Below are 26,425 nucleotides of genomic sequence, written 5' to 3' on the forward strand. Positions count from 1 at the left end.
TGCAACCAACAATTAATTTTTCCATAAAAGTGATTAATTTTGAATCAAAAAAGGTGTTTTTTTAATTTATTTAGATTTTATTTAAATATTTAAAAAATAAAAAACCAAAATCTCCTTTGATTCTAGCTAGCTAGGGCTTTCAAACTGTACTACAGTTTCTGAGTGATTGTCAAACTGTTTAGCATGGACACCCACCACTAGGGGGAGGGATTTTTTTTACATTTTTGTGTAAAATAGTTTAAAATCTTTGTATTCTTTTAAAAAATGAGGCCACTTTTTAATACATGTTATACATATTTATTTTTTAAACATTTTCAAAAAAAATAGACAAAAAAAACGTAATAACTAAGTGATAATCGTGTAATATCGCAAACTTTAGATTCAAAGCTCGGTGTGCTTGGCGCCCAGATAGTCCTCCTTGATCATGTCGGCGCCCTTCTCCCCAATCATGATGCAGGCGGCGTTCGTGTTGGCGCCCACGATGTCCGGCATGATGCTGGCATCGATCACCCGGAGACCCTTCGCCCCATGGACCCGCAGGCGGGCATCCACCACAGCGGTGGGATCGTTCTTGGGACCCATCTTGGTAGTGCCCACCGGATGGTAGACCGTGGTGGTCATGTGACGGATGTAGCAGCGCCAGTAGTCGTCCGATTGGTACTCCAGACCGTTGCACGCCTCCAGATCGACCTTGTGGAGGGCCGCCTCCCGCTCGCTGAAGGCCTTCGTCTTGGGCAGGTTCTTGTAGATGTTCAGGGCCCGGATGTAGGTGTCCACGTCCCGCTGGTCGGTCATGTAGCCGGGATCGATGAGTGGCGATTCCAGGTAGTCGGCCGACTGCAGGGTCAGCTGGCCGGCGGAGAAGGGCTTCAAATGGAGCAGGTAGGTGATGTAGGTGTTGGAGTTCTGGTTGGCGGACAGGATGCTCTTGGCCACGCGCTCATTGAAGCCAGTGGCGGCCACATAGCCCTTCAGTTCGGGGCTCTGCATCAAACTGAAGAAGTTGGTGGTCTGGATGTCCGGATTAGGGCCCTCAATGGTGGTGGTGTTGATGAAGCCCGTGAGGGCGGTGGCCTCGTGGTGGAGCAGCTTGCTGTAGCGGCCCATCAGCAGGTTGAACATGGCGTCCACCAGCTCCTCCTCGGTGGGTACACGGGCGGTGGACTTGTCGATCTGGAAGATAACCGGCAGACTGGCATGGTCCTTGAGGTTCTTGCCGACGGGCAGGTCCAGTTTCAGGGGGATACCCAGGCTCTTCAGGTGATCGGCGGGTCCAACGCCTGAAATATATATTATTTTTAGGGAATTATGTTTTCAAATTTAAACTTTAAGATTAGAAACATGAGTTTTTTAAGGAAAACCCGTTTCAAGAACCAGTCTCTTCAGAAACTCTTCTTGAAACTAGTTTCTCTCTCAAGATTTGAATAAACTATAGGTTTCTGGACTAGATCTCGAGTATGATACTCTATAGCACACCTGTGACCCATTATAACACTAATATATCTCTTATTCTTCTACTTTCAGGTGCGTATTTGAAGAACTTTGTGTTTTGTGCGAAGTCATAATGCCATCAGGAATGAAATGAAAATATTCCATCCATAAAGTAGGTTGATATATTTTACAATCCACTGCGATCGGGGTGACATCTAGCACTTGACCTTGGGCCTGACCTTGAGGGGCCTGACCGTATCGACAGGCGGGGAACCCCTCCCTCCCATCTGATATCATTCGGGCTATCTAATCGCCACCAACTAACCGCAGCTGCCAATCCCCTGCTTTATCACTTGAGCTCCCTGGCTTTCTGGATGCAGAAACTGGCCCTAATCTTCCGTAATCCCATCCAAGATGCCACTGCATTATTGACACAAGGGGAGAGGTAATAAAGGACTTCTTACCCGACAGCATCAGGATCTGGGGGGAGCCAATGGCTCCTGCCGACAGCACCACCTCCTTGCTGGCCTTCACCGTGTACTCCTTCTTCCCGCGATGCACAAAGGTCACACTCTCCGCCCGGTTCTGGCCGTCCAGGTTGATCTTCTTGACGTGGGCGTGGCGCAGGATGTGCAGGTTGGGCGTGTCCTTGCGCATGTGAGAGCGGGCGGTGGTGATGCGACGGCCGCCGTCCTGGGTGCCCAGGATGTCCATCTGTCCAACAAAAGAGCCCTCCGTGAAGTCCGGAGCACTGCCGTAGCCCATCTCCTGCATACCGGCACGGATCGTGGACCGGAACTCATTATCCGAGACGTAGTTGTTGAGGCCCATGGGTCCTCCAACGCCATGATCGCCGGGCTTGTAGTCTGGGCGGGTGGAGCGGAGGTCCTCCGCCTTGCGGAAGTGCTTGAGGACCTCGTCGTAGCCCCAGCCGGTGTTGCCGCGTCGCTCCCAGTCGTCAAAGTCCTCCCGGGTGCCCCGGGCGTAGATCATCGCGTTCATGCCGTTGGTCCCTCCCAGCATCTTGCCCCTGGGCCAGTGGCAGCTCTCGCCCAGCATCGCCATGCAGGCCCGTCCATTCGGCTCCGTGTGGTACTGCCAGTCCCACTCGGAGAACTGGGTAGCCATGTGCCAGGCCACGAACTCCGTCTCGATGGGGGGATCTCCGCCAGCCTCCAGCAGTAGCACTTTCCAGTTGGATTCCTCGGCCAGTCTTCCAGCCACCACCGAGCCGGAACTTCCCGATCCAATCACTATGAAGTCGTAGTCATCCCGGAAGCCACCGGCCTGCTCCAGCCAGTCGCCCTGGTCCGCCGGCCACTGCTGCTGGCCGCTCAGCTCGCAGTACTTGGTTATCAGGGTGGTCAGCAGCAGGGACATCAGCGTGTTGGCAGGTCCTGCCGACCGGGCGGCGCACTGGGCACTCAGGAACTCCATTTCCAGCGATTCCTTATGGACTTTCTCGCTAAAGATTCTTCAAGATCTGGGAAAAATAAAGGGAATTGTTATTTATGTCATTTATCATTTTTTAAAGTGGAATAATTATGCTTAAAATTAAATATTTAAATAGTAAGTCCCTTCTCCTCACTTCTCATAAGGTTTACTTAGACAAAAAGTGAAAAAATATCTATATCTATTAAATATATGAAATCTAAAGGAAAGTAAGTGCTTTCCTTTTCCCTAGACATAGGGTTTAGTTAGTCAATAAAACACCCTCTCTCCTCATCGGTTCTCATAGTCTTTTAATTGTAGTTCTCAAAAAAAATTAAACAAAAATTTAAATACCATAAATATATACTTAAAACTAGTCAAAAAACAGGTGTCTCCTCTTCGCTTCTCATTATGTTTACTTAAAAAACCATATGAACATTCTAAACTGCTCTATTCTATTCTAAAATCCCATTAAATAATTGAAAAATATTAAATAAAATAACAAGGCCCTCCTCCTCGCTTCTCATAAGTAGAAGCTAATAAAAGTTGTTCCATAAAATAAATTATAATAATTAAATAATTTAGTTTGTATCTTTATCTATCTTTAAAACTTTGCAGTTATAGTTTATTTTAATTTGTTACTTAAATTTTAAACTACTTTCCTTCCAATTCTTTTTTACAAAACAAGTTTTGAACTTGAAACCTTGAACTTGAACTATTCCAAAAACAAAACACAATACTTTTCACTATATATTTCTAAAAAATATGTTTTAAAAAGAAGAACCTGCCCTTTAGTTAGATATTCAGGATATCTCCCCTATCCTTTGTCCAAGATCCATAGTTACCTTTTAGAAATCCTCTAGTAGACCTCTGGTACTCCTCTGGCACTCTCCAATCCAATCCTTAAACCGCAGCCACGTACGTCGGGTCTCTCCGTTCGACGGCAACTGAACTGGACAGCCGGCGTTCACCCGGAATTTGTACGGAATTGGTCGTGGTGGTGTTTTATTTTTTCCTCTATTTTTCCCATCCAATTTTTTTGTTGTATTTGTTCGTATTCCAGCGGCGTCCGTAAATCAAACTAGCTTGGAGGCGATTTGCATTTGGCTTGGCTCTGCCCTCAAAGTGGTCGGTTCTACTGCGACTACTCTCGTCTCTTCTGGCACAACACCACACACTCACATAAATTAGACGCACCTAGGCACTCCCCCTTATCACTCGGGTAGATTATGGGTAGAGGTGTATAGAGGTGTATGGAGGTGTGTGATAAACCCCGACTACGGATCACTATTTAGTGGGGTCTTCGAAGAGTCTCTGGGCTGGGAGAGGGCTTATCTTTATGCTCGTGTTTTTATTTTGGGTGGCACTTCCAGTTTTTAGTTTCTTTTTTTTAACATTTCCAGTTCCAGCTGATAAGACCAGGTTTTTGGGCTACACTATAAGGTGTACATGGGAGTTCTATTCGTATTTATGTATACATAAGTGTATTTATTTGGCAAACCAGTTTTCTGTGTTGGCTTTTGGTAAACATCTCTATTATTGGCCTGGTGGGAGGGTACTGGCCAGCAAACAGGTGTTTTTTGTTAATAGATATAATCCCATAAGCCCTATTTGGGGGGAAATAGTATAGATCTATGGGTTATCGAGGTTGGTCAAATATTTCTGATAAATATTTGTGCCAGAGGACAAAGGTCTTTAACAGAAATGAATCCAAGAACTGCTTTGATTGGTCTTTGATTTATTATTTAATATATATTTCTTTAAAAAAAACACTTAAATATAAACCCCTTAGCTCCTAAATATTTACAAAAGAAATAATATTTACCCTTCTGATTTACTTTTCTTATTAAAAAATCGCAAAAAAAAGTGAGTTATAAGCTCCTAATCGCAACACTTCCAAAACAAGTTTCCCATATCTCGTAATTAAGAGCAATTACGGATCGTTATCGGGTTTATCGATGACCAATCGATCAATAGATCAACAGATCAATCCACGTCTTCCCGACAGGTCTCCAGAGTGCCGAGATGTGATGGGAATTCCCAAGTGGGATTCTCGTCGACGTGCCAGTCCTCGCGAATGAACTGCGCCGCCCTCTCGCCGATCATCACGGTGGCGGCATTGGTGTTGGCACTGACCACCCTGGGCATGATGCTGGCGTCCGCCACCCGGAGGTTCTCCAGGCCGTACACCTTCAGGCGAGGATCTACACAGGCCTCGTGGTCCTGGGCAGGACCCATTTTCACAGTACCCGACTGGTGGTAACAGGTTATACTGAAGTACTTCGCGTAGCACCTCCAGTACGCCTCGCTGCGGTAGTCCAGGACATCGCACTCCTCGATGGGCAAACGGGCGATGTCGGCCAGGTGATCCCGGAAGGATCTGGTTTGTATCAGACTCTCCAGATACCCGATCCCCCGGAGTACCGTCTCCACGTCCTGCCGCTCTGTCAGATAGTTGCTGATCAGGATGGGCTTCTCTTCCGACTCCGGGCTCCTTAAGCGCACTTCCCCCCTGGCCACTGGATGCGAGAGCAGCACGAAGACGCACAGCAAGTGCGAGTCCTTGAGGTAGTCCTGCAGGCGCTCGATGTACTGGTCCTGGAAGGACAGGCCCTGCATGAAAATGTTCAGCATGTCGTGGCGGCCGCGACGGAAGAACAGGTGATGGTACTCCGTGTCCGGGTAGGGACTCTGGCTGCTGGTGTTGGTGTTCACGAAGGCCACCAGGGAGGTGGGTCCGTGGGTCGCCAAAGGACCTCGCCGGTGCCTCAGGTACTCGTAGATATCGTCCAGCATGTCCTGCTCCTTGGGCAGTGGGGTCTGTCCCTCGTCGAGTCGCAGGAAGACGGGAATCACCACGTGATCTTGGAGGTTCTTACCCACACCCGGTAGTTCCAGTTGCACTGGGATGTCCAAGTCTTCGAGGTCCTGGGCAGGACCTATCCCAGACCGGAGGAGCAGAGCGGGCGAGTCGATGGCTCCAGCGGACAGAACCGCTTCCTTTTTGACGAAGACCCTCTCCTGGAGCCCCCTTCTCACAAAGTCCACCGAAACCACGCGGTCTCCTTGGACATTGATCCTGGTCACCCGGGCGTTCTTAAGGACATGAAGGTTAGGACGAGTGGCGGCCACAGCGCCCAGGTAGCCCTTTGCGGTGCTCATCCTGTGGCCCTCTCGAATAGTTCCCGGCACGTCGGCGTATCCTGTCTCGCTTCCTTCCTGAAAGGACCTGACATACGGGAGTCCCAGCTCCCCAGCTCCGTCCAGGATCAACTGGTGTATGTCCTCGTCCTGGCGCTCAAAGGGATTCAGGCTCACATAGCCCCGCGGATGAGTGGCATTGCCCTGTGGGGTCACCGACCTCTCGAAGAAGGGCAGGACCTCGTCGTAGCTCCACCCTGTGTTCCCCAAGGCCGCCCAGCCGTCGAAGTCCTGCCGGTTCCCTCGCACATACAGCATGGCATTGGCGGCCCCCGATCCGCCCAGCATCCTGCCACGCGGCCAGTAGCAGCGCTCCTCCTTCATGCCCCGACAGGAGGCCTCGCTCCGCTCCACAAAGTAGTTCCACACAAAGTCCGTGTGCTGCAGGCCAAAGAACAGCGAGGGGAGCTGTGGGGGGGTAGTGTTTTATTTAAAATTAATTATTTATTTTTAATTCTAGATACTTTTCTTTCTGAAACTTTGGGTTTTGATCTTTGGAAGAAGCTGGCAGTGGCTTTCATTTCGGTTGAAAGCTTACTTTTTGTTCAAAAAAGAGCTTTCATTATGCTTTGGAGTTTGTTTTTTGGGAATAAGGGGGTTACACCACTCTAGACTTTTCTTATTTTTATAAAAATATTAAAGAGAAATTAATTATTTAACACATAGTATTAGTTAAATATATTTTAAAGAGTTTAAAGAGTGAATTTTCGTAAAAAGAGTTCTATTATGATCCAAAATATCAAACTTTTCTTGTCTATTAATAATTCTGCGAATTGATTTATCAATTATTTCTAATCTAATTCTTTAATTAATAGCAAGTTTAGGATATGGTCAAAAATTCAGCTAAAAATATTCAAAATAGAAAGAGTTCTTCATAGTCTTGATAATATTCCACTTTTAAGGACCATCTTTACAAAATATTTCTCAAAAATTCTCTCAGTATTATATTTCGTATATTTATACTTCTATTCTATTTTTATATTTTTTTTTAATTTCCAGAGTGGTGCAACCCCTTAAGCTACTATTATTAATTTCTGTGATTTTAATTCATTTTCTTATCAAAAGCCAATTAAGTTTTTCCATAATTTCCCTAAAAAAGTCTATAAATTACCCCCTAGAACCCCCCTTGCCATAAACCTACCTCTGATTCCACGGGAGGATCTCCGCCAGCCTCCAAGACCAGCACCCGCCAGTGGGGATTCTCGCTGAGCCGACTGGCCACCACAGAGCCAGCCGATCCCGCTCCAATCACCACCATGTCGTAGGGTTCCTCCAGCGGTCCGGGGTAGTCCTCCGGCCAGAGGCTGGGCGGCGAGACCTGGCACTGGGCGGCGAGGAGGGACTGCACCAGCAGGCTGACCATTCCGGCGAACAAGCCAGTGGCCGGGGAGGGGCACTGGCCGCTCCAGTCCAGAGTGGAGTTCTGGCAGGCTGACATCTCGCGGATGCGTATCTGTATCTCAAACTGGAGTGCCCTCGGGGCTGGGGATTGGCTTTTATACGGCGGATTCCCCCGATAAGAGCAAGCCCCGCCGGGCACAGTGCAGCCTCCCCCCAGACGGACGCCCCTGTGTGCGATTTATTCGGCATGTGCCGAGGACGTTGACTCACAGATGTGACTTTACAGATCCAGTTTCAGGGGATAGCCTGTTTTTTTTTGTCCAACATTTATTTTTAAACTTTACTTTTATGGGATTATTTGAGAGTTATGGGATTCTAAAATAGGTACTCCCCATGTCTAAAAAATTATAACAATTTGTAGTTTATAAAAAAAACTATTATTTGCTATTTAATCTTTTTGTTAATTGCTAAAAAACAATTAAGATTTTATGGAAAAATGAAATTGGTGCCAGAACAAGTCACTTTTTTGGGGTGTCGAGAACTGGTTTACTTTTTAGACCAAAACTAATCGCATTTTTTCCATAAAAAGCCTAAAACAATTAACATTTTTTGTCACGTTCCTAACAGCTATTATATAATTAAACTGAATTAAAAAAAAAAATCATGAAATTTTTTAATTTAAAGACACTTTTTTTCCAAATAATATTTCTATAAAAAAAAAATAAATAATCTCATTTGTTAAAAATATATTTTATTGCATCACTTCCTTCACTGTACTTTGTCGTACAGTGGAACTATAGAGATAATGAAAGCGACCTGATTACAAGCCGAGATAAGCCAGAAATCTCCCGACTTTCCGCAATTTATCGCACAATATATTAACACTTTGTTGTCACCAGATAAAAACGTGTCTCATAAACTCATTTTCAACACTAATCTGAGGCTACAAAAAAACTAATAAACAAACAATTAGCTTAACTTACAAAAAAAAAAAATAAATCTTAAAAAAAGGCTCTTAGAATTAAAGATATTTTGAATTATATTTTTTGGGGCGGTCTAGAATTCACGGTGGCGCCACCTGGCGGTCAGAGGCCGCTGTTCATGGCCGTGCGTATAAACGTAATGGGGGCGGGGGGCACGGCATTGGCAGCGGCGGCGATCAGATTACTAACAGGGGTCAGATTAAGACCAGCACTGAGATCTAAAAAAAGGATATTTTATAAAAAAAAAATTAATAGAAAATTAATCCTCAACATAACCTCTAAATTAGAGCTTTAAAAACTCACCAGAAGGATCATTAACAGGCAGGGGATTAGCTCCAGTTCCAGTTCCTGTACTAGTTCCTGTTCCAGTTCCTATGCCAGTTCCTGTTCCACTTCCCGTTAGCAGATCCTGGGCAAAAAGGAACTGCTGCGGTGTGGCCAGGCTCTGGCTTAAGAGCGCCAGTGTGACCAAAATCCTAATTATCGCAGGAATATTTGGATTCGCGGACAGCGTCATATTGCGTTCAGTGGCGGACGTGAACTGGCCGGCAATCGCAATGAAAAGTCTCGAAAAAACCTTTTCCGATTTGCGATTTGTGCGATTTAAGCCATGGCCCACTGAATCAAACTGGTCAAACTCGATAGCCGGCCGAGTCGAGCTGCCAAGCTGCCATTTGCCATTTCAGTTCACTAACCGCTCATAAATTACAGTCGGATGTAGGGGGGACAAGACTATAAGACTTTCAGAATACTTCTTATTATAATTGTTACACTTATAGTCCAATAATCCAATCTCTCCAAGTAGTGTCGTAAAGCCTTAAACCCATTCCAAGTGGCTCTTAATCTCATTTAATAAATGTTAATGATCCGCAATCACCGGACCCAGATAAGGGGCACAAACGCAATCAACAACTTATATAGCCTCACCAAGAGGGTAAACAAAAATTATAAATAACAGAGATTGCAAAATTGCTAAAGTTCAGAACCGCTGGGAAATACTATCCACCTAAGCTCGATTAAATGGAGGAAAACAGTAGCAGAGCGAGGGAATTCAATTGAAAATGGAAAAATGTAATGGAAAAAAAAGGAAAAAAACAAAAGAGCATGCCAACTGAATGCCAAGATCATTACCAAAGAAAATTAGCTGACCCGAGGAATGGCAATGGAACTAGGGGGAGATGGACGGAGTGGACAGAGAAGGTGCCTCCAAGTGGTATGGATACTGGGGTGGAAACACTTTAAGTGGCTCGCTAATCGCTAATCGCAGCACTTGATTCCCAGGCACTCTATGGCTCTAAATGGGGCATATGTTTGGGAGCTATTAGTCGGGTATTTTAGTTGGGCTTGGGAATGGAGAAGTAAGTGGAACAATGGGGAGCTATTTATGTCAAGTTTAGATCTATATAGTCTTGGTAAAATATAATAGAGAGCTAATAGTACCCGGTACTTGTTGGATTTTATGAACAAGAAGAATATATTTTATGTAGAGTTAAAAAAAATAGAAGTTAAGGACACAGAAATAGCTCCAAGAATAGAAAGTTAAGAATACCCGGTACTTGTTCACCTTTCTTTAAATTTAAAGAGCTATTTGTTACAAAAAAAAAGAAACATTAGCTTACTTCTCCCTAGATACTCTACGAAGTACTTCTTAAACTTTAAATAAAATAAAAATATATAGATTGATGCCTCAGTCCCCCAAAAAAGGCAACTATATACCCCGTACTCCTCCCCAAAGGAACCTTCTCGAAAGACTTTTCTTTAATGAAAAATATATATATTTCCGGAAAGAAATCAAGAGTATAAAGAAGCCCTAACTCCAACCACCATTCCTGTAGTGATGCCAGTCCTGCTTGATGATGTCCGCCCCCCTCTCGGCCAGCATCAGAGTGGGAGCATTGGTGTTTCCGGTGGGGATGGTGGGCATGATGCTGGCATCGATGACCCGCAGATTCCGGACGCCTCGAACCCTCAGGCGGGGATCAACGACCCCAGAGGGATCCGAAAGTGGGGCCATCTTGCAAGTGCCCACCGGATGGTAGATGGTCTGGGAGTAGAACCGGGCCAGGCACTCCCAGAAGGCGTCGCTCAGGTACTCCACCTCGGGGCAGTTCCGCCACTCGTAGATGTTCATGGTGGCGTTGATGGCCCGCATCACGGGGGTCTGGGTGAGGCGGTGGGCCATCTTCAGGCCCTCCACCATCACGGCCATGTCGTGCGGGTCGTCGTAGTAGTTGGCATGGATGCGGGGATGGATCTTGGGGTCCTTGGACAGGAGCTGGAGGTAGCCCCGCGACCTGGGACGCATCACCAGCGGGGCAATGACGAACGAATCCTGGTAGATCATCGGCTCGAAGGTGTCGGCAAAGTTGTCCAGCGTAATGGCCGCGCCACGTCGTCCGATCATCCCGCCATCTGCTCCGTAGCCGTAGCTGCCCAGGAAGAGCTGGACGTCGGGCCAGTCCTGGCGGGGATCCTGGTAGCGGGTGCTGAAGAAGCCCATCACCTCGCTCACCGGCATCGCATAGAAGAAGCTCTCCCTGCCCTGCAGGAAGTCCGCCACGGCCTCCTCGTTCAGCATCTCCGGGACGATGAAGGACAGGTGCCGGTTCTGCTTCGCATCGAAGGTGTAGATGGCAGCGGAGGTGGAGATGTGATCCTGCAGGTTGCCCCCCACGCCGGGAAGGTGTTGGACGACCGGAATGCCCAGTGGTTCCAGCTGTTCCCGTGGACCCACGCCACTGACCATCAGAAGCTGGGGACTGGCGATGGCGCCGGCTGAGAGGATCACCTCCCGATTGGCCAGGACACGGTGCTTCCCCAGCCCGTACTCGAAGAGGACGCCGACGGCCCGCTGGGTCTCCGGCTCGAAGAGGATGCGCTCCACGAAGGCCTTGAGGACGATGTCCAGGTTGGGGCGCTGCCAGCTGCGCCGGATGTAGCCCTTGTTGGCGCTGCACCGCAGCCCGTCCCGCAGGGTGCCGTGGGGCGGGGCGAAGCCCGTCTGGGAGCGGCCGTTGAAGTCGCCGTCGGGATGGACGAGGCCCAGTTGGTGGGCGGCCTGCATGAAGATGTTCAGCAGGGGCGAGGGGAATCTGTAAGAGATCTCTCCATTACTCCATTACTCCATGTCCTTGGACACTCCATCCTCCATCCACCTTACCTGTAGCGCTCCACGGAGATGGGTCCGCCATGGCCATGGTAGGGATTGTGCTCGTAGCCCGGCACCCGCATGTCCTCCGTCTTCCGGAAGTAGTGCAGAACGTTGGCGTAGTCCCAGCCCGGGTTGCCCAGCTCCGACCAGTGGTCGTAGTCCCTTCGATTCCCCCGGATATACATCATGGCGTTGATGGAGCTGCAGCCGCCCAGGACCTTGCCGCGCGGCCAGAAACAGCGCTGGTCCTCCATCGCCAGACAGTATCGGTCCGAGGGCTCCGTGGAGTACTTCCAGTCCCAGGGACTGCGCTGGAACACCGGATACATCTGCGGCAGGTCGATGAGGAGTGGCTCATCCCCTCCAGCCTCCAGCAGGAGGACGCTCCAGGCGGGATTCTCGGAGAGCCGGGCCGCCAGGACACAGCCCGCCGATCCGCCGCCAATTACCACAAAGTCGTAGGAGTCACGGAGCTTCTCGATGTAGATGGAGCGCACCCGATGGGCCTCGTCCACAATGTCCGGCCGCTCCTCGACCAGGCCCTTGTTCAGCAGCAGGATGACCATGGCCGAGGGCCCGAGGGTCAGCAAGAAGCGCCACATGGCCACGAAAGTGTTCATCGCCGTCATCGTGCCGAAGTCAACTGAATCGAGTCGCGAAGACTGGGCCCCGGGGAGTCGCTTCTCTCCGGGATTTGCTGAGGCAGCTTCTTCGCAATTCGCTGACATCTCTCCCAGCCCTTGGGGGTTTCTTTTCTTTCCAGAGTGCATTGACCAATATATGGAGGTGTTGCCTCGAAAGTCTGACAATTCTGCAATCCCAGTCTTTGAATTTTCATCAAAAATAAAAAAAGAAAAAATTACGCAAGGTGCTGGGGAGTTACTCAAGAGTCTTAAGGGGGGAATGGGTTTCATTCTTTTGATAAAATAATAAATTATGGTACAATATAGTATATCTTATATCTATAACTATTAGTAGTATTTCTTGCACTACTAATTAAATATTTTAGGTTTTAATGAATTATCTAAAAAGATATCTCCACTGATATCTGGTTCTTTAGAATCTTAAAATTTCAAAAAACAGGTGCTGTTTTTTTTTGCTTATAAGGGGATACAGTTGAGAGTTTTTGTATAAAAAAAAAAATATATATATATAGAAGAAAATACATTAACCACTATAAGATATAATAAGATAAAATAAGAATAAAAAAAAAGAAAGGTTACCAAAGCATGGGCAATTAAGAAAAAGAACGAAGTCTCAAAAAAATATTAAAATAAAAAGAAAATAAAGAACCCAAGGCGGCTGCCGAGAAGGGAAAAGAGATACCATCTTACAATTTTTCTTAAATTAAATTAAAATAAATAATATAAATGAAAGAATTTAGAGGCTTTCACGGAAAAATTAAATAAATTATACAAGAAAAGAAGTATTACTTTATTCCAATTCACGGGATAAAATCCAATGAATACTTTAATTAAAATTATGATTGGAAAAAAAATAAAGAAGAAAAAAAAGGGGGGCATACGTTAGTTAAACAGGTGAGTAACGAAAGCCCATCGTGGGGGTCAACAAGAGATAAAATAAGATAAAAAGAAATAAGGGAACAATCTAAAACTTTCCGATTGGAGCTCCCAAAATAAAATGGGTTTCGAGATTTTAAAAATAAATAAATAAAAAAGAAAATAAAAAGCCAAAAATTGAGGAATAGATGTGGAGGCTACGGCTCCCGAACAGCTACTGCCTTCAAATCGGAGAGCTATCCAGGAATTCCAAATTAATTCCTAGCTAAGAAAAAGTCAAGGCCAATGTGATGGCTTTTCAAAAATCCCTCAAAAAGTGTGAAGCTCTAAAAAGGCCAAAAAATAGACTAGGACTTCAGGGCTTCCACAAAAAATACCAATAAAATTAAAATCTGGTTATAATATGGTTTATAAGAAATTAGGGGGTTAGCAAATTATGTTTTTGAAGATTCTATAGTCTATTTTGATAAATATTTTGATAGTTTTTTGATTTTTTAAGGTTGATAGGAAATAGAACCACCAATTCTTTCACAAATTACCAGTTATTCCTCTTGAGAATCTGAGGAGAATCGGCAGGGATATAGTCAGGTTGTGGGACTATAAAGTTGGGATTATTATACCATTTTAAAAAATATAATAGCCTTTTAATAAAAAGATCCCAAGTCTATAGCTATTATAGGTCTATAAAAAATATTATTCTACCGTAACTGCCCATAATAAAAATAATTATTAAAAGTAACAACTCAAAGAACGTCACTTGAAAGCCACACAAGATAACAGAAGACTTCTCCGATAATCAACTTCTTTGATATATAATATCATAAAAAATATTATCTCCTTAAGACCGTTTTTTATATATTTTTAAGGCCCAAACAAAAGCATAAACAAAAGGCTTGAGCAAAACAAAATAAAAAATAACAAAAACAAAAAATAAAAACAAAAGCCTCTAAAAAATGCAAACAAAGCCAAAAATATGATAAGCGTGTTTAAAAAAATATTTATTGCAGACTAAGCACAAAGGGGGGAATACTTTATGCTTTAGGTAAGTTAGTATTAAAAACAATATAATCTTAATTTAAAAAAAGACTTAAGATTGCTGGAATACTTCATTGTTTTCCCGGCGATCCTCCAGGATCAGTTGGGCGGCCCGCTCCCCGATGATCATGGCGGGTCCGTTGGTATTCCCGGCTGGCAGTTCCGGCATTATGCTGGCATCCACCACCCGCAGTCCCCTGATCCCCCGCACCCTTAACCTCTCATCGACCACGCCCCCTTGTCCCAAACGACAAGTGCCCACGGAGTGCCAGGCTCCGACGTAGAAACTCCGGATGTAACAGAGCCAGTAGCTGTCCGAATCGGGTGGTTGGTCCTGGCACTCGGGGAGCGGGGGAAGCCACAGGTGGAGGCCACAGCGGCTGAAGGAGGGAGTCCTGGCAAGGTCCTGGATGAACCTCACAAAGTGAAGAAGAGTCTCCTGGTCCTTGGGGCTCTCTCCGTAATGATTTTCGATTTTCGGAGAGTCCGAGGGGTTTCTACTTCGCAAGAGGACTCTGCTCTTGGCCAGGGGCTTCAGGAGGGAGCCCATGATCTGCAGGAGATCTGCGTCCTGTAGGATGTCCTTCTGAGCCTCCACCAGCTCGTCCCGAAAGCCGAGATACCCGAAGCTGCCGGTACTGCCCTTGGGCAGGAGAGTGTGAGCCACAACATGAAGATCGGGTTCTGCGGAGCGGGACTTGGGCAACCGGGCGTTGATGAAGCCCATCATGGACAAGCCAGTGGCCAGAGGTCCTTGATGGCTCTCCAGGAGGTACTTGGTCACCGAAAGGGGATCACTGGGCTGGCCCACTCCCACTATGGTACTGTTTACTTCGCAGTTTCTGCCAAAGACGAGGAACAAGGGCAGCATGCCATGATCCTGAAGGTTCAGGCCGACTGGCAGGTCCTTGACGAGGGGTATGCCCCATTTCTGAAGCTCCTCCCGCGGCCCAATCCCCGAGAGAAGCAACATCTTGGCGGAGTTCAGGGTCCCAGCACTGGAGATGACTTCTCTGGAGGCCCTGGCGGTGTACAGTCTGGAGTTCAGGGAGTAGGTAACCCCAATGGCTCGGTTGTCCTGGAAGAGGATCCTCTGGGCCTCCGCCCCGCGCACCACCTTCAGGTTGGTCCTCCGATTCACTCCCTCCCTGGCCAGGTACAGCCGCCCACTGCTGGCCCGGCGCGCCTGGTTCAAGGTCACTGGCACACGGTGGGTGTACCCGTAACTGGAGCCCGAGATCAGTGGCTTCTGGACCTTGGGAATGCCATACTCATGGACACCGGAGTACACCAGATTGGCCAGCTTGGAGTTCAGTCTGTCCACTTCGAAGTAGGAGAGGTTCAGCTCTCCGAGGAGTCTCCTGTAGGATCCCTGCACCGCCGACCAGCTCCAGAGGCTAGAGTTCCACCTGTCGAAGTTCCTGGGAGTACTGGGGATGAATATATTCCCGTTGATGGCCCCCGTGCCGCCCATCATGCGTCCGTGCCACCAGGAGCAGCCCAGCGGCGGTTTCATGGCCCGACAGCAGTTCGGGTTCTCCTCCGCCCGGTCCAGGAACATGTACCGCTCGTCCTGGTGCAGGGAGCCACTCAGGGCGAACATTTCCGACTCCAGCGGTGGCAGCTGGCCTGCCTCCAGGAGCAGTATCCTCGCCCCGCACCCCTCGCTCAGTCTGCTGGCCACAATGGACCCGGCACTGCCAGCTCCGATCACAATATAGTCGTAGGACTCCACTTCCTCCAGGGGATCGTGCTGCGGCGGCCAGGCGGAGCTGTTGGCCAGCGCCAGGCTGGCCGAGTTCAGGGCCGTGGCCACCGACTCCATCAGGCCCAGTCCATATCCATTGCTATCCACCGTGAACTGGGCTAGAGACCCTCCGGGGGCAAGTGTCAGGACCATGAAGGCCCACAGGGTCCGCCTCGCACCTCGACCGCCCATCTTCAACTGATTTTACTGCCCGGCAGGCCTGCCGGGGTTCCAGATAGCCCCTCCATTATCAACGATTGTTAAATTTAACATTTCACTCCACTTTCTGTTTGTCCAGTCGCCATAAAGAAAATAAAACAGGTGGGCTCTGAGTGGAAGAGGTCGACATGGTTATATCCTTTCCGATTCTTTCCAGCAATGATTGTTCTTCAGATTCTTCTATATCTATTCTTCTCTCATTCGATTCTCAAAACTACTACCTTGAAACTTATAGAAATTCATAGTTCCCTTCCCTGTTCTCACTTTTCCCCTTAAAATATAAGAAATTTATAGTTCAAGGACTTCTTTTGACTCAGACCTCCGTCTAAACTCCAGGATTTCTCTATGTGGCACCTTAGGACGTCTATATATCAGGCAATTCTTATCCGATCCTTAAGCGGAATACCTTGGACGACTTCTGGTTCGATTTCCCGCAATTCTGCTTCAAAATCCTGGGAGAAAATATTTTTTCAAAATTTTTTCAATTTTTTTGGGGGATCCCCTTCAAAATGCTGGATTTTCGTACTTGGCCCACGTCTATAGCTATATCTCGGCCAATTCCCACCCGATCTTCAAGAGGAATACCTTAAACGCTTAGTGGTTAGTATCGATTTCCAGTCGTTCTGCATCAAAATCTAGCAACGAAATATTTTTTGAAATTTTTTTCAATTTTTGTGGGGAGACCCCTTCCGAAATCCAGGTTTCCCCATATGGCCCCTTTCGATGGCTATATCTCAGCCGATTCTGATCCGATTCTCGAAAGGATTACCTTTTTCGATTTGTGGATCGATTCCCCGCCATTCTGCATTAAAATCTGGGAGCAAAATATTTTTTCAAAATTTTTCCAATTTTTGTGGGGAGACCCCTTCCGAAATCCAGGATTTCCCCATGTGGGCCCTTACGATAGCTATATCTCCGCTAATTCTGATCCGATTCTGAAAAGGATTATCTTAATCGATTTGTGGATCGATTCCCCGCTAATATACATCAAAACCTGGCAACAAAAATTTTTTAAAATTTTGTCCTTTTTTTTTTTTGAAGAGAGCCTTGAGAGATGAAATATTTGCAATGAAATATTTTGTTAATTGTGGGAAAGCCTAAGTACCCCCAGTAAGGGTATAGCACCTATAAACACTGAAATAATTGCGTGAAACACCTGGGGCGATAAAAACAGAACACAATTGTTGTTTTCTGTGGAGAATAAAAACAAAACTTGAAACAAATTCTGTTTGCTTGTTAATAATAAAAATAATAAAAATAATTATGGGACTATAGAGGCTGTTGTTTGTGAATGAAAACCAGAAAGAACCTTACTTTCCTCATTATTTTCTTAATATTTTATAATTATTCCAGAACAATCTCAATAAAATATTTAAAAAATAGTGTGGTTTTTATTGCATTTTCATAAATTTAAAAATAAATACAGTGTTTAGCTTAAAATGTAAAAAAAAAAATTGAGAATGTAAGGCATTAAGATATAAGATTTTAATCTTAAATTGTTAATTGTTAGTTGATTTATTTTTAAGATTTAAAACTAGGACATGTACACTCAGAGGCACTCAAAGATTCACACTCAGTCGGTCACTCAGACACTCGAAGACACTCACTCGCACTCACTGGCTGGATTCTGAGTGTTTTGGGAAGAGATTTCTCCGGAGAATCATTCTCCGAAGAATCTCAGAGCTATCTCCCTTAAATCTCTTCCCAAAAACACCCAAAACAGTTCCTGTTCTAAGACTACACGATGGTGTTCTTGATCCAGAACTCCTTGATCATGTCGCTGCCCTTCTCGGCGATCATGATCACCGGGGCATTGGTGTTGGCGGACACCAGCTTGGGCATGATGCTGGCATCGATGACCCTCAGGCCCCGGATGCCGTACACCCTCAGCTTGGCGTCCACCACGGCGTCCTTGTCCCAGTAGGGGCCCATCTTGCAGGTCCCAACCGGATGGTAGATGGTGGACGTGTACCGCCGGATCATGCACTCCCAGAAGGCGTCCGTGAAGAGGGGCACCTGTTCGCAGCCCGGCCAACGGATGCTGGACAGCCGGGAGCCGAAGCGCTGCATCGCCTTCGTCCGGGACAGGGCCACGGCGATCTTGACGCCCTCGATCAGGGTCTTCATGTCGAAGTCGTCGGTCAGGTAGTTGGGGAAGATGTACGGATAGTCGAAGGGGTTGCCGCTCCGCAGCCGGATGCTACCCACGGACCGGGGCCGCAGCAGCATGGGGATGATGCTCCAGGCATCCCGGTTGTTGATCGGCTCGAAGACCGCCCGGTAGAAGGACTCCGTCAGGCCATGGGCCTTTCGCAGCTGGGAGCCACCGTCGGAGTTCGTCGATCCCGACACGAAGTGGAACTCGATGTCCGGCCAGTCCATGGAGCTATTGGCGTACTTGGTGTTCACGTAGGCGAGTCCCTCCACCCCGCCCAGGATGGTCAGAGGACCCTGGCCGAACACGGCGTACTGGAGGACAGTGGACATGGTGTGGAATCGATTCTCCACAATGGACACCGGCTGGTTGACGAGGAACGTCAGTCCGCCCAGTCCGATGTGGTCCTGCAGGTTCTCCCCGACACTCAGCTCCTTGATGAGGGGTATCCGGTGCTTGGCCAGCTCCTTCCTAGGCCCCACCCCGCTGAGCATCAGCAGCTGAGGACTGTTCACCGACCCACCGGACAGGACCACCTCCTTGGTGGCCCGGACATGGTAGAGCTTCTGGTCCTTGACAAACTCCACGCCAAAGGCCAACTTGGTCACCGGATCGATCATGATCCTGGTCACGTGGGAGTTCATGGAGATGTGCAGGTTGGGCCGGAGCCTGGCCGGTCGGAGGAAGGCCTTCGAGGTGGAGCACCTTGATCCGCGTCGGGTGGTGCCTTGGGCGATCATGAACCCAGTCATCTTCTCCCCATTCAGATCCCTGTTCTCGTAGCCCATCTCCACGCCCGCCTCCACGAAGCTGGCGGCCAGGGGGGTGTGGTAGGGCGCCTCCCCCACCGTCAGGTAGCCACCGGTGGCATGATACGGTGTATTGGCCAGGTACTGGTTGGTGTTGTCCTCCGACTTCTTGAAGTAGTAGAGGGCGTCGCGGTAGGACCAGCTCGGATTACCCATGGCCTCCCAGTTGTCGTAGTCGTGCTTCGATCCCCGCAAGTAGAGCATGTAGTTGAGGACAGAGCTGCCGCCGAGGACCTTGCCACGCGGCCAGTTGCACCTTCCCCCCTGCATCGCTATCCGAAGGATAAAGAGAGTCATTAGAGTCTTCACCAAGGAGTTGCTCCTCCATGATCTCTACTCACCCAGGCAGGATGTCCCCGAGGGCTCCGTCTTGTACTGCCAGTCGACCTTGGAGAGCTGCAGATAGCCCGCCATCAGTGGCACATCCGTGAGCTCCGTTTCATCGCCGCCCGCCTCCAGGAGCAGGACATTCCAGTTCTCCACCTCCGTCAGCCGATTGGCCACCACCGCCCCCGCCGATCCGGCTCCTATCACTATAAAGTCATAGTGGTCGAGGATCTCGTCGCCTCCAATGTCGCTGGGCTTGGACTCCGGATCGATGATCTCCTCGTACTGGAAGTAGGCCACCGCGGCCATCAGCATCGGGATGAACCAGCTGTTGCTGGTGGCCGCCGTGACAGCTCCACCGATCGCCGAAGCGGCTCCCGCAATCGCCGAACTCATTCTGGGAGTCTCTCTGGGACTGTAGGTTTTCGGGGAGGAAAGGAGGAGGAGTCTTTGGAGGAAATGGGTCGCTCGTTCGGTCTACTGGCCAACTTCCAAGTCTCTCGGGGCGTGACTGCAATGACAAATTGGGTGAATTTCTGGTCAGTTGAATGTCGAAGAAGTGCTTAGTGGAAATTGGTTAGGTTAGTGGCGGAGTGGAGTGGGAAGTCAGGTAATCGGGTTACCAGGCGGCAGGGCAACAGGGTGCGATTTTCATTTTCAATATTTTAATCACGAACCTCCCAACAGAGCCAACTGTCAACCGCCAACCTGGCCCTCACCTGGCTTCCCAGTGATTGCTGTGATTTCGTAACTTGGAAATTATTATTCAAACTATGGACTACTACAGTAGTAGTAGTCTATAGAGCTCCCCCATTCCGTAACTCTGCTGTGATAATCACGATCAAGATCTGAAAGCTAATTGATAGTCTCTCCCTGATTTGGGGCAGTACTTTGGGGGTTTCAATTAAAAAAGGGAGAGACCTTCAAAAAAGGTTTTAATAAAAAAAAGAAAAAGATTTATTGAAGCGGAGTCGAACCTCTTACCTCTCACCAAACCTCCTACTGACTCTTTTTCTTTGAGTTCCAATGGAACTAAGTAATTCTTCATAAATTACAAAATCTGATAGTCCCTTTTCTGATACACTTTTCAAGATTTTAAATTAAAAAAATAAATATAAAATAAAATAAATTTTACTTACTACGGTAGACTTAAGAGTTCGAACCTCTTACCAGACTTATTCCTTTATTTTGAGATCTATTATAGTTATTATATAAGATATACTTCTCATTGAAAGGTTTTGTAAGATAAAGATTAAAAACAATATAAAACAAGAAAGGAAAGCTAACTTCGGGCGGAGCCGAAGTTGATATACCCTTGCAGTTGAGTCGCAGTCCGCTAGGTGGCGCCACGCATCTTATATTATTAGATATATAAAAGATCGTATATAGTCGGCCGATCCTTATGAAATTTGGCATATCGAATTATTTTGCCAAAAGAGGAATCCATTGAAACTCCCATGCTTTTAACTTGAAAAACAACGAAGTTATAGCATTTCCGATCAATCAGTTATATGAGAGCTATAGGATATAGTTGGCCGATCCTTATGAAATTCGACAAATCAGATTTTTTTTCCCAAAATTGAATCTGTACCAAATCCCATCTATCTAACTTAAAAAACACCAAAGTTATGCCTATTTCGATCGTTCTATGACAGCTATAGGATATAGTCGGCCGATCCTTACGAAATTTTGTACATAAGATATTTTGGTCAAATATAACATGTGTAGAAACTCCCAACCCTCTAACTTAAAAAACACCAAAGTTATGGCATTTCCGATCAATCAGTTATATGGCAGCTATAGGATATAGTCGACCGATCCCGGCCGTTCCGACTTATATACTGCCTGCAAAGGAAAGAAGGGTGTGTGCAAAGTTTCAACTCGATAGCTTTAAAACTGAGAGACTAGTTTGCGTAGAAACAGACAGACGGACAGACGGACAGACGGACATGCTCATATCGACTCAGGAGGTGATCCTGATCAAGAATATATATACTTTATAGGGTCGGAGATGTCTCCTTCACTGCGTTGCACACTTTTGACCAAAATTATAATACCCTCTGCAAGGGTATAAAAATACTTTTAACAAATAAATAATAAATAATTTAAATTCAAATAAAATATAAAATCAAAAAAAATAACTATCTAGACAGACTCGAACCCCTTACACCAAGTATCTGACTCTTTTTCTTCTGTATCTCTCCGTTTCAGTTTCAGTTTCGCTTCGTTTAATTTTAATGAATTTTGTTTGTTTTCATTTCAATTATAAAATTATAAAATTATTAAATAAATATGTTAATTTTTCCTTTCCATAAATCTTTCGCGTCACGTGCTCTTCATTACTATCTGATGGATCTGTATCTGTATCTGTCTTGTATCTGTGAGATATTATAAGAAAGAGGTGTAATACGAGAGAGTTTTTGGGGTTGAGGGGTTGAGGGGCCTCCCGCATAAAAAGTGAAATCTTCAACGCTATTATAAAACTTTACTGGGCACCCCAAAAAAAAATAACAAAAAATATTTTGAAAAAAAAAAAATGGAAAACTTTAAACCAAAAGCCGAAGCAGCAACTTTTCACTCCCGTGGCCGCCGCGACATGCAACAATTGAGATGCACAATCCACACACTCGCTGCACCGCAGATTCACTCGCATTTGAGAGGCAAGAGCTTGCAACCAGTTTTGATGAAATACAGTGGGGCTTCTACAAGTGGGATTTTATTATTTTTTTTTTTGGGAGTTGGAATCTAAACTTTGGATACTTTTTTTCTTTTTAGGTTTGGCTATTTCTTCTAGTAATTCTTTTAGTTACTCTTATTTATTTTAATAATTAGCAGCTTTTTGTAAATAAATACATAAATAAATACATTTTTTTGGAAATAGTTATTCTGTCTAGTCTTCAGAAGAATTCTTCTATGTTTCTTTTTAAGATCTATTTAGATTTTCTAATTTCTTTCTATTTTTAATAAAATAATCTTCATTTTGAGTTTTATTTTTTCGTTTTAAAATAAAATAAAATATAAAATATATAAAAATAGGATATATTTTTATCTAAAAGGGCTCTTATTTTAAAACATTTTTTTAAGAAACTTTATATAAAGTATTTATTTAAATCTTTATGACTTAATTGTGATTTAAAAACTCTAATTCTAAGACTCTAAATCTCTCTAAGACTCTAATTAAATTCTAACTTTTTATAAAATTAAAAAAATATATATTTTAATTCATTTTTATTTTTGACACTTGAAACTAATCACAAAAACAAGGCTTTTTAGATTTTTAAACATGAAACTTTTCGTATTTTCGATTTTTGAAAAGTGTTAGGAAATATTATGTGTTGTAAGCTGTCTTAGAGTTCGTGTTATGCAAGTTAGACTGTTAAATTTTTGTTTTACATTTTTTTTTTACTTTTTTTTATATTTTTTGTATTTATGTTTCCGTTTGGCTTTTAACATTTTCAACGAGAAGCTGGGAAGCAAAAGTAAGCACTTCCTCCTGCCGGCCAGTGTTTTTTGCATAATAAGTGTCTACTAAGCATTAGATGTTGTTTTTGTTTAGTTGGCTAGTTGTTGTTGTTGTTAGTTGCTTCAACTAGTGGCAATTACAAAGTTAATGTTGTTGTTGCAAACTGGTTGCTGCTGGAAGAGTTGAATGTGCTGCCGCTGCCGCTGCTGCTGCTGTCGCCGATCAAGTTCAAGGTACAAAAAAGCGACGCAGCGACGCCGGCAGTGCTGCCCAGGTACTTACAACAACAAAAATAGAAAAAAAAACACACAGACACTCAGAAAAAAAAATTGGGTTTGGTAAATGGTACGGTAAACACTTGCCAAAGAGAAATGCATAACAGAAAGCAACAACAACAACAACAACAAGCAGAGAGCGGCATGAATCACTTTCGTTGAGAAAGCTTCTGCGTAGGCGTCGCTGTCGCTGTCGCCGTCTCTGCCGGCTTTGGTTGAGAATTTTTGTGCGTATTCTTTTTTTTTTTTTAAGCCTTATTTCTTGTTCTTCGTTTACTTTGATTTCTTTTCTTCCTTTTTTAAAGATTTTTTTGCGTTTGGCACACTTTTTTGTGCCCTGTGTTTGTGTTCTTTTACTTACGCACTCACTTAAGCTTGTTCTCTCTCTTGTTTGCTCTCTTTTTTTAATCACTTTTTTATTTTTTATAATATTATATCGATTTTTTATAGTTTTTTTTTTTTGTTTATTTTGCGCATGCGTGCCTGCTTTTTAGGAGCAAGGGGATGAGCTTTCTGGTAAAAAAATAGAAGCGACCTCCCGCTTCGAGGTTCGCTGGCCGAATGAAAGGCAAAAACAAAAAAAAAATATAGACAACTCCAAAGACATGGCCACACTCTCTCTTGAACTCTCTTTTCAACTCTTACTCTCACGCTCTCTACCCCAAACTCTCTCTCTCCTCTCTCTGAGCCGCAGTCTCAGCCCTGTCTTGGCTCAAAAGAGAGTGATTGATGTCCGAGCCCTTTTCACAGTTGGTCCGTTAGTTTTCCGCCTTCGAGATGGACAATTACTTCCTGGACTTGCAGCCATACCTCTCGGATCGACTTTGGACTTTGTGACGTGTTTGCCGGCACGTAGACCGAACATACAACACATCACATCAGACCACCTCCACACTGACACACGCATTACTGGCGAAATGCTTTCACTCTTACTATTTGGTCAACTGGCCAAAGTCTGGGCCACAAAGCTTTAACGGCCAGCCGGCCACCAGGCACCTGGCCAGAGGGGCGCACCTCATGGCAACACCTTTTTGTGGGTCACTGTGACGTCAGACTTACCAAAAGAGGAAGTTGTGGCTAAAAGGCGTGGATTTTTTGGTGGAATATGGAGGGTTTTCAATGTAAACCTCTCTTGAGCGGACAGGCTATACTATAACTTGATGAGGAGGAGAAATACAAAGCCATCCTCTCTTAAGCGGACAGGCTAGGGGATTTATAATCCCAAAATTCTATATTTTTAGGTTCTCAAACTTCTATAACTTGGTATAACGAGCCATACTCTCTTCAGCGGACAGTTTATAAAGTCTTTCAACCAAAATGTCTATACTTAGGCTTCTATAACTTCTAGAACTTGAGTTAAACAACCACCCTCTCTTAAGCGGACAGTCTATATGACTCAGCAAACCAATAGATGTAAAGCTAGACTGCTATAACTTGTATGACTTGAATAAACCATCCACCCTCTCTTAAGCGGACAGGCTATAGCCGCCGCGAAGCAAACCTCTCTTGAGCGGACAGCTCGCTATCTTAAAAACCCCCCATTTCTAACCCCAAACTAACCATTTTTTTACCATTTCTCTTCAATTGCAGGTGGCTGCTGCGGTTCAACCAAGAAGCGGACAATTGTGGGCGGCTGGGCGTGGGCGTGGTGGCTGGTGACCGATGTCCAGCGGCTGTCCCTGAACGTGATGACCCTGAATCCGATGTGCGAGAACGTGGAGACCGCCCAGGGTGTGCCCCTGACCGTGACGGGCGTGGCTCAGTGCAAGATCATGAAGGTACGATTCGAGATATAGTCCAAGTCCAAGGACTATATATATAGGACCTATTGGGCAACCGAACCCCTTTTTTCTCTTCTGCACCCCAAAATCTGAGCGAAAGTGATTGAAGCTTGGCCGATTTATCGTTTTGAGTTCCATTTCTGCAAGATTTGTGCGAGTTTTGATTTTTGTTTTCAATAATTTTCAATAATGCCCGATATATAGATAGTGTATTACTCCCTAGTCGAACTATAGCGCCAAAAAAATAATAATAGTAGTGAGTTGGTATCCTGCCTGCACCAGTTATTGGATCGTTTATATATATATCTCGATATCTCCATTATCTATTTATGAAATTGTTTATGGAACTATGTTTTAATCGAATCTTTGGCTCTTTTTTGTTTGTGCATCTTTTCCCTAAAAAATAAACACTATATATCCTATGATTCCTAAACCGTTTTCCAAAGTAAACCCCAATCGAATGTATATTTAGCCTAGCCAGTGCTCTCAATCAGATCACAGCCAAGTAAGTTGCTAATCCATCCATCCCTAGTAGACTCCTAGTATTATATAACACTTGGAACTCTTTTCAGTTGTCACAAAATTATAGTTTGTGGTTTTTTTTTAAGCTAGATGATGGCCAAATTATAATTATAGTTTAGTTTTTGTGTAAAAAGAACCTCTTACCGGACCGTATTTATCATTTCTACAGATCACTAAATCACTACGATTTAAATAATTTTATTTCTTCAATTATTTAATCAATTATTTAATCAAAAACACGAGTATGTCCTGCCATGTCCTTCCATACACTGTGAATAATTATCCTTTGCACTGTCACTGTCTTGGAAAATCACACACAGAAAAAAATCACAGACTGATCTTGTCTCAAAATTATTTCAATTAATTTTCATTCTTAATTAATTTCATTAATTATTGCAGTCATCTTCGTATAAAAATAACGATTATCAGAATGACGAGGTATGTTTATTATTGCATTTATTTGATTTCCACCTGGTTTTTATTCTTATTTATTTGTTAATTGTTTATTTTTTGGCCCAATCATCTAATATTTTATTGTAAAATATTTATGTTGAATGTCATGCACCACCACCCACCCACCCACACACACACACTTACACCTCAAAAAAGTTCATATTTCATATTTTAAATATTAAAAAGCATGTGCTTTCTTTGTGCTTTTTTTAATATATATATTTTTTTTACACCATTTTTTGTGTATGGCTTTTTACTTACTATTTGCATAAAAAATTTCATTCAATCATCAATCATCAGAAGCTGAGGAGGAAGAAGAAGGAGAAAGAAAAGTACAGTCTGCAAATTATACAAAAAATAAAAAAAAAATAAAAATTATATATATATGTATAATAAAAAGACAAAACAAAAACAAAAAAAAAATATATAAATTTAACGAAGCCTTGTTGATCTTTGTATTCTACTCTCTTTTTTCTCTACTTTCTTTTCAACGAAAAAAAAAAAACAAAAATAATCGACAATCGATAAACAAAAACCCTGCGACCGATCGTTCAACGTTTCAACTCATCAATTAATCCGCA

The 26,425-nt window shown here is 44.8% G+C and overlaps 7 protein-coding genes across 15 annotated transcripts in view; 1 reads left to right on the forward strand and 6 right to left on the reverse strand.

The window, feature by feature from the left end:
* LOC6502243 (flotillin-2) overlaps window positions 1-26,425 on the forward strand; it is a 105,585-nt gene that overhangs the window by 72,073 nt on the left and 7,087 nt on the right. For 5 of the 7 annotated variants that reach the window (XM_044717065.1, XM_044717061.1, XM_044717063.1 and 2 more), the window contains exons 3-4: window positions 24,679-24,866; window positions 25,791-25,829. In XM_044717065.1, the coding sequence (XP_044573000.1) occupies window positions 24,679-24,866; window positions 25,791-25,829 (227 nt within the window). The remainder of the gene's footprint in view (window positions 1-24,678; window positions 24,867-25,790; window positions 25,830-26,425) is intronic. The other 2 variants (XM_044717067.1, XM_044717068.1) reach the window with 1 other exon arrangement.
* On the reverse strand, window positions 340-3,853 carry LOC6502186 (glucose dehydrogenase [FAD, quinone]). Its single transcript, XM_001966028.4, has 3 exons — window positions 3,708-3,853; window positions 1,896-2,914; window positions 340-1,280 (listed from the first exon to the last, which is right to left on the reverse strand). The coding sequence occupies exons 2-3, from the start codon at window positions 2,866-2,868 to the stop codon at window positions 382-384; spliced, it is 1,872 nt and encodes a 623-aa protein (XP_001966064.1). The 5' UTR covers window positions 2,869-2,914; window positions 3,708-3,853; the 3' UTR covers window positions 340-381.
* LOC6502185 (glucose dehydrogenase [FAD, quinone]) lies at window positions 4,581-7,534 on the reverse strand. The gene is made up of 2 exons (XM_001966029.4): window positions 7,205-7,534; window positions 4,581-6,471 (listed from the first exon to the last, which is right to left on the reverse strand). The coding sequence occupies exons 1-2, from the start codon at window positions 7,499-7,501 to the stop codon at window positions 4,849-4,851; spliced, it is 1,920 nt and encodes a 639-aa protein (XP_001966065.1). The 5' UTR covers window positions 7,502-7,534; the 3' UTR covers window positions 4,581-4,848.
* Window positions 7,711-9,088, reverse strand: LOC6502184 (period circadian protein). Its single transcript, XM_001966030.4, has 2 exons — window positions 8,691-9,088; window positions 7,711-8,605 (listed from the first exon to the last, which is right to left on the reverse strand). Exons 1-2 carry the CDS (start codon window positions 8,902-8,904, stop codon window positions 8,490-8,492), a joined length of 330 nt encoding a protein of 109 aa, XP_001966066.1. The 5' UTR covers window positions 8,905-9,088; the 3' UTR covers window positions 7,711-8,489.
* On the reverse strand, window positions 10,146-12,167 carry LOC6502183 (glucose dehydrogenase [FAD, quinone]). Its single transcript, XM_001966031.3, has 2 exons — window positions 11,548-12,167; window positions 10,146-11,479 (listed from the first exon to the last, which is right to left on the reverse strand). The coding sequence occupies exons 1-2, from the start codon at window positions 12,165-12,167 to the stop codon at window positions 10,198-10,200; spliced, it is 1,902 nt and encodes a 633-aa protein (XP_001966067.1). The 3' UTR covers window positions 10,146-10,197.
* LOC6502182 (oxygen-dependent choline dehydrogenase) lies at window positions 14,040-16,053 on the reverse strand. Its single transcript, XM_001966032.4, has one exon. It carries the CDS (start codon window positions 16,030-16,032, stop codon window positions 14,146-14,148), a length of 1,887 nt encoding a protein of 628 aa, XP_001966068.3. The 5' UTR covers window positions 16,033-16,053; the 3' UTR covers window positions 14,040-14,145.
* Window positions 17,551-23,850, reverse strand: LOC6502181 (glucose dehydrogenase [FAD, quinone]). 3 transcript variants are annotated; one of them, XM_044717060.1, is made up of 3 exons: window positions 22,757-23,850; window positions 19,365-19,861; window positions 17,551-19,295 (listed from the first exon to the last, which is right to left on the reverse strand). In XM_044717060.1, exons 2-3 carry the CDS (start codon window positions 19,744-19,746, stop codon window positions 17,797-17,799), a joined length of 1,881 nt encoding a protein of 626 aa, XP_044572995.1. In that variant the 5' UTR covers window positions 19,747-19,861; window positions 22,757-23,850; the 3' UTR covers window positions 17,551-17,796. The 3 variants fall into 3 exon arrangements, with proteins under 3 accessions (XP_044572995.1, XP_001966069.1, XP_014759958.1); XM_001966033.4 differs by having other exon boundaries at window positions 23,458-23,849; XM_014904472.3 differs by having other exon boundaries at window positions 23,450-23,849.

Source organism: Drosophila ananassae, chromosome XL (genome assembly GCF_017639315.1).
Source record: "Drosophila ananassae strain 14024-0371.13 chromosome XL, ASM1763931v2, whole genome shotgun sequence".
NCBI classification, from domain to species: domain Eukaryota; kingdom Metazoa; phylum Arthropoda; class Insecta; order Diptera; family Drosophilidae; genus Drosophila; species Drosophila ananassae.

What these genes read in the sequence shown, in the direction of transcription:
- LOC6502182 (XM_001966032.4), bottom strand. Translation starts at nt 16,032, where the DNA reads ATGGGCGGTCGAGGTGCGAGGCGGACCCTGTGGGCCTTCATGGTCCTG.
- LOC6502184 (XM_001966030.4), bottom strand. Translation starts at nt 8,904, where the DNA reads ATGACGCTGTCCGCGAATCCAAATATTCCTGCGATAATTAGGATTTTG. An exon ending in GCCTGTTAATGATCCTTCTG is followed by an intron (nt 8,606 to 8,690) that starts GTGAGTTTTTAA and finishes TCCTTTTTTTAG; the next exon opens with ATCTCAGTGCTGGTCTTAAT.
- LOC6502181 (XM_044717060.1), bottom strand. Translation starts at nt 19,746, where the DNA reads ATGAGTTCGGCGATTGCGGGAGCCGCTTCGGCGATCGGTGGAGCTGTC. An exon ending in CTCGGGGACATCCTGCCTGG is followed by an intron (nt 19,296 to 19,364) that starts GTGAGTAGAGAT and finishes TCCTTCGGATAG; the next exon opens with CGATGCAGGGGGGAAGGTGC.
- LOC6502186 (XM_001966028.4), bottom strand. Translation starts at nt 2,868, where the DNA reads ATGGAGTTCCTGAGTGCCCAGTGCGCCGCCCGGTCGGCAGGACCTGCC. An exon ending in CCAGATCCTGATGCTGTCGG is followed by an intron (nt 1,281 to 1,895) that starts GTAAGAAGTCCT and finishes TATATATTTCAG; the next exon opens with GCGTTGGACCCGCCGATCAC.
- LOC6502185 (XM_001966029.4), bottom strand. Translation starts at nt 7,501, where the DNA reads ATGTCAGCCTGCCAGAACTCCACTCTGGACTGGAGCGGCCAGTGCCCC. An exon ending in ATCCTCCCGTGGAATCAGAG is followed by an intron (nt 6,472 to 7,204) that starts GTAGGTTTATGG and finishes ACCCCCCCACAG; the next exon opens with CTCCCCTCGCTGTTCTTTGG.
- LOC6502183 (XM_001966031.3), bottom strand. Translation starts at nt 12,167, where the DNA reads ATGACGGCGATGAACACTTTCGTGGCCATGTGGCGCTTCTTGCTGACC. An exon ending in ATCTCCGTGGAGCGCTACAG is followed by an intron (nt 11,480 to 11,547) that starts GTAAGGTGGATG and finishes GATCTCTTACAG; the next exon opens with ATTCCCCTCGCCCCTGCTGA.